At 44.3% G+C, this 6382-nt stretch overlaps 1 protein-coding gene across 1 annotated transcript in view; it reads right to left on the bottom strand.

Annotated features, from left to right (window-relative positions):
* snx29 (sorting nexin 29) overlaps nucleotides 1-6382 on the bottom strand; it is a 121040-nt gene that overhangs the window by 37704 nt on the left and 76954 nt on the right. Inside the window, exons 16-18 of the mRNA XM_019863575.1 lie at nucleotides 5977-6093; nucleotides 3971-4026; nucleotides 2948-3029 (exon numbers count right to left, since the gene is read on the bottom strand). Of these exons, the coding sequence (XP_019719134.1) occupies nucleotides 2948-3029; nucleotides 3971-4026; nucleotides 5977-6093 (255 nt within the window). The remainder of the gene's footprint in view (nucleotides 1-2947; nucleotides 3030-3970; nucleotides 4027-5976; nucleotides 6094-6382) is intronic.

Raw genomic sequence — 6382 nt, 5'->3', positions numbered from 1 at the left:
GGGGGAGTTTAAAAAGCGCCCTTATGATACTCGCCAGTCCTTTAAACAGTCGACCGGGGCGTTCAATCACGACAACTACCTCACCTTAACAACAATGACTCCAGTAACCTTGGCCATCCATTAGGCTGTCGAAGAACAAAAGCCCTTTCCAGGGGGAGCCATTAGACGAATATAGCTCTGGGAAGGAAAGTTTCCAATGCACCAGATGGGCTGAACTTTCTATTGGGCTCAAGAGCTGGACAGCAGCCGCCCTGAGACCAGCCCGGGAAGAGGCCAATAAGAGGAAATCAGCGCAACACACACAATGGTCAGGATTTTTTCAACCAGTATGTGTTTCATGCGAATATTGACACAAGTCGATTTACAGTGTGCGTCCCTGAATTTTTTACTTGCGCCACAAAATTTTCAGCTGAGGGGCAACTTTGCTGTAGCCCTGTCCGATGGTGTGGGATGTGTCAGGGCCGACAAGCGTAAACCGTGTCAAACACTCACACCTCAATGAGTACTTTCTTTTCGGGTTGGTGCAACTTTTAAAATCGGGATGAATTCTTGAATTCTGGATACGTCAGCTTTTAAAGCATGACAATGGCACCCACCTCAAATTCCCACTGAATAAATGACCTGCCAAACGGCAGGAAACAAGTCGCTTTTCCTGCACTGCACCGGAGCACAAAATGTGAGTTGCTGTCCATTGCAAATTGTACCAAGAATAAAGTGCAAAAAAAGAGGGTCACTTCTGAATCTATTTCAGCATACATATACCGTATTTTCCGCACGATAAGGCGATTCGGATTATAAGGCAAACCTTCAGTGAATGGCCAATTTTAGAACTATTTTCACACATAGGGCGCACCGCATTATATGGCGCATTGAATAAAAGCTATAATAGTGGCTGCGGTTGCATCATGCATCCAGTCGATGGAGCTACGCTAAAGGGAATACAACACAATTCAGCTTTTTTTATACATCGCTTTCACAACCGCTGCAGCAGTAAAAAAAGCGCTTTACAGAACATTTAAAATACTATGTCCAAGAAATGAGAATATTGATCCATATGTGAGGCGCATCGGATTATAAGACACACAGTCGGCTTTTGAGAAAATGCTTTGAGATGTGCCTGATCGTGCGGAAAATACGGTACGTAAGGTTTTGACAAAAATAAACGAATAGCCGTGTTTACCACTATCTGCCTGCAAATTGTCCGAATTTGTGTGGGACTGCTCATATGTCATATGCTGGGAGTTGCGCGTTTGTACTTGATGTGAAGACGGATACAATTTAGGGTGCGAAAAAATGTGTCAGACAGCTCTCCGCTCAAGATGTGAATTTACATCAATTATGTATAAACTGAGCCGGGCTGAGCTCGGTAGCAAGCCGTCCCTGATGTTCAGTTAGCGCTCAGGATGTGTCACCTGTCTTTTCCTGTCCTCAATGGTTTCGCCTGGCTAGCATTACATTTGTACCTCCTGGCAATTCCGTGTGTGTGAGTATGCGCAGCTGAGCGTGTGTGTGTGTGTGTGTGTGTGTGTGTGTGTGCGTTCAAGTTTAATACCTTGTGAATGTGAAAGACACGGTAAAAGTTGAAGGATAACTGGACAAAGCCAAGAAGAAGCAGCAGCTTAGAGACAATTCTCCAAGTTGAACTTCCTTGAATTTGTTCGAAAGTTATCCGTAAGTCACCGGGTCTAAGTGCCGAGTCGTAAAAAGGCATTATCGTACAAGTGATTGGAGGTGAAAGGGTGAAGAGAATTTTTGGAACGGAGGGCTGCAAAGGAATTTTTTTTTTCTTGTCTTGAAAAAGGTGACAGGAAAGGCAAGCCGACCAAAAACGCAGCTGTCATGATCAACATTTCCTCAGTCATGGTTAGCCTGATCGAAAAAGAGGCAATTATTTGCCATTTCCTTTCGCTCCATTGTGTTTGAGACAATGCATTTCAAGAAGGGAAAATATCAACGTTTGCAAGTTGTGGCACATGACAGCAAAACGGATTGAACAAAACAATGCAAAGCAATTGATTCTGTCAGCATGAGATATTTCTCGCCCGCTTGTCCTCGCAGGTGAGCAAGAGCCAATCTAAACTGAGTCCAGATAAGAGCCGGGGTACACCCAGGACTGGTTGCCGATCCTCTGTTATTCTCTAAAATCTCACCTAGTCATTATTTCTCTGCTCATGCCAAAGCCCCGTCTAATATAATTTTATCCACATATGTTTTTATCCAACTGGAGAAAACAATGATTGCATGGATGGTTATTTCTGGTGACGTCAAAGCAAATGCCTGTAACATGCATGGGTGGTTTAAGAGATGACCCTGGACAACAGGAAGTCACAACAGGAAGTCACCTTCATGCACCCTATAACCTGACAACATAAGCTGTCCACAGTCGTAACCGCTGTCCCTGCATTCAAAATTCGTCCATTGGAAAGAAAATTATGTTCAATTTGGGGGAAAAAAAAATGAACAAAGAAATGATTACTATTAAGTTTATGTCATATTGCACTATGTCATACGAAACGTGTTTTGTTTTTTCCCCGTATGCATGGAAGAACCACCGGCCTAACGTCACAAACATGATATTGTGAAACTAATAATTGATCAAAGCGCAAAACTGAATCTTATAATTCTTATAAAGGCAGACTACTTTTTCATTTCATATGGCTCTTTACTGGATTTCATTCTTGAAACTGTTCCAGTCAGCCCAAAAATTGGCATTTTCGAGACCAATGGACCAACGAAACCAAGACAGCGAAGGGACTCTCAGCATGACACATTTATGATGGTTTTAAATTAACGGCAATGTCAGGACATGACGTCATATGTACCATGTACAGGTAAACATACCGCAGTTGGATTTCTAAACTTATCCATTCACAATATTACCAAATATTTTTCTGCCGCCTTTGGATGTCTCACGTAATTTAATCACGTGCGCTCGCAAACGATTTACCTGATAGACGTGGTAGGCGTTTGCAGCTCTGCCCTGTAGGAACACAGAAGGGATCCACACGTTGATGAGAGCGCGATGGGCCCTTTGGGGACAAAAACAAACAGGCAAGGCTTCACCGCGATGGCCTTTTTACGTCCATCATCATAGTCATAATCATCACCATCAACGCTGTGTCGTTGCGCTACACTTGGTGAGCTCTGGCACGTTGAAGCTCAGAGTGATGAAGGAAGCGGAGCGCGGCATGTGATCGTGTATCAAAGCGTGCTTAGATGGGGGTCGTTCGGATATATTGAGAGAGATGACAAGAAATAAATGAATGAATAAATAAAAAAACATCGGGTCATCTTTGTGGTTGGTCGAAATGGATCGGGCAAGCCTCACGATGAGGCCAGGGGATTGTACATTTTGTCAGATAGTGACCACAGGATAAACAATGACTGGATTTCGATTTTTCATGTATTTCGTCTTCGCCGCATTGCAATGGATCCGCTTGTATTCACGTCACAAAAAATAGCCGTCAAATATTCGCCGAAAGAAATCAAGATTTCATATCGTACGTGTTCATTTTGTGAACATTTCCGTATGCAGTGAGTGAGCCCATTCAAATGTCTTTAAAAGTTTGGAAACATATTTGAACACTCACACGAATAAAAAATTTATTGCAAGCCTAAAATGGATTCTGTATGTTTTGAAGTGTGTGTGTCTTTAAGAGGCGGGCCCTATTCGTGTCGTATGGCACCAGTGAGTGCGTGCGAGTGTCTCCATACAGATCACTTAATTTGGATGAGTGTGGAAAATACATTCCCTGAAAAATGGGTACACAGCATTAATGACAGCAATGTTAATCCGGTTGGATGATACCAAAAGTTTGTCAATCCTTCCTTAACCCTAGAAATCAGTGTTGGAAAATACATTCCCTGAAAAATGGGTACACAGCATTAATGACAGCAATGTTAATCCGGTTGGATGATACCAAGTTTGTCAATCCTTCCTTAACCCAAGAAATCAGTGGGCAATTCTTACGTTTCAAAATCGGAGAGGCTGGGATCGTCTGACGTCTGACTCAAATCCCCTGGGACCTAAATATCCAAGAAAAAAAAAATACAAAAAAAAAATAGGTGGCTCATTATGCATTACCGTAAAAAAAAAAAAAAATAGGTGACTCATTATGCATTTCCGGCACAAGTTTACACTTCAAGAGCTCACACGCGAACACATAAACATGAAATGTTGGAACATTTATGGATGTCGTCGTGTCGGGAAGCAGTTCTTATCCCAATATGCCAACCCTCTATGCGATTGTGTCCGTTGGACAGATTGTGCGGGAATCTATCAACCCTCTGCTGATTTACATCAGTCTTTCCAGCGATCCCTTGAGGCACCACATGACCGAATCCAGATGTTGGCGGTTTGGGTGATTGTCTGTGTAAAAAGTGTGTCATCTCGCCCTCCCAATCACCTAAAGCGGAGACCCCAGCACACACACACACACACACACACACACACACACACACACACACACACACACACACACACACACACACACACACACACCACACGCGCAGTAGATTGGAAGGTGACGGGAAATGTGTAAAGGTCCTGACCATGGCCTGAGTACTTTGAAGCTGCTCAGCATGGCGCTGTAAGAACATGAGTGTCAAAAGGCTTACACACATACACCAAACTGTACACGCCCACTGAAGAGACCGGCGAGGAAAAGGTGGCGTTAAAAGATACGAGGGCTCACCTTCGTTTACCTTTGACTCACTTTAGCGGTATTGCATCATCTCACATAACAGATGGTGTGTGTGTGGGGGGGGGGGGGGGGGGGGCTCTACGTGTAAACAGATGTTAGTGTCATGTGGTGTTTACGTGCACTATCCTGGGGAAGAAAAAAAATAATGTGTTACGTTGAGGAAAAAAAATATTGACAGCAACTTTGTCTGAACACGTGTGACAAACTAAAATGCTTTCAATTTGAAGTTTTTGACACGGGGACAATCGCTGAGTACCAGGAAAGAGCTTCACTGAATTAAGCCGAACGCACCAGGGACTGCCAAGGCCCTCTGGGAATCATTGGGTATTAGCAGCAGCACATCGGTGTTGTCAGGCGGAATCCTTGGACCACTTTTCGGAAACTCAAAAAAACAACACCAGCTTGCTTGAATTCCAAGCCATCGCATCGTTCAAAGCTGTATTGTACTTTATATTGCCAGCACGTGCCCATTCACATCAACACAACACCAACCAAAAAAATAGATGAAGCGCTAATCTCATATGCTCAATAAAAAAAAAAAAAAATCACAAGTTCATGAAGTAGTCGTTGCTTAAACTAGTCCAAGCACGGAGCCAGCGGCAGCCGTGCGCTTCAAATTCAAAGCCTGTGGCCATGCCGAGCACCCCACTGTGAAAAAAAAGTAATTTCAATACGTCACAAAAGCAAACGCCTGTCCCAGGTTCATGGTCACAAACCCATTCTGAAATGTCTTGAGCCATGAGCGATGTGAAGAATAAACCAATCAGCTGACCGGAGCACCCGGAGAAAACCCACGCAGGCCTCCTGGGGAGAACATGCAAACTCCACACTGGAAGGTCGGAGCTGAGATTGAGGTGAGGTCGACGCGCTAACCACTGGACCACCAGGCCGCCCTGATATTGGTTAATACTGAATAAAAATAATAGTCAAAGTATTGCCAGAACTTTAGCGTCAATATGTGGAGGGGAAAAAAATAATAATTTGACTATATTTAGACATAAGGGGTTCTGCCAGACAGCGACGACATACACAACGAATGGTCAACACCGTGCTGCGCGATGCTAAGGCCTTTCCACTGTATGGTTCCTCCGTCGTTACGCTCCACCAACAAGACCGGACATGCAAAGTAGAAAGCAATCCGACCTCCTGGCTCGTAGGAAAATATTAATTCCGAATGACAGAGCGGCCGAGTCGAGAATGGAAACGGGAGGATGGGTCTTAGGGAAAGAAAATGAGCGGCTGCGAGGACATCTGTGTGTTGTGATGAACTCACCGGTCCTCTCAGCTCAATAAGTTCCTGTCTCATCTGCCCGATGAGGTGGTCCTTGGCCATGAGGGTGCGATATAGGCGCTCATTAAACTCGATCAACTCTCCGTGCATCTCGGCCACCTGTAAAACACACACACACACACACACACACACACACACACACACACACACACACACACACACACACACACACACACACACGGAAACGCGCAGTCACACAACATATCATTAGTACAAAACCCACCGCTGCATTAAAAAAAAGGGGAGTTATAAACTATAAAAGTTACAATTCTCAGCAGCACGCGTACAGAAGGAGCAGTCCAGGTGGAGTCTAATTAAAATTGACAGCAGAGGAGATTGAAGGGAACAGTTAAACTCCATCCTGTGGTGGGAGGGATGGCGCCGCGGA

Source organism: Hippocampus comes, unplaced genomic scaffold (genome assembly GCF_001891065.2).
Source record: "Hippocampus comes isolate QL1 unplaced genomic scaffold, H_comes_QL1_v1.1 scaffold91, whole genome shotgun sequence".
NCBI classification, from domain to species: Eukaryota; Metazoa; Chordata; class Actinopteri; order Syngnathiformes; family Syngnathidae; genus Hippocampus; species Hippocampus comes.
This window is presented reverse-complemented; position numbering and strand designations above follow the sequence as displayed.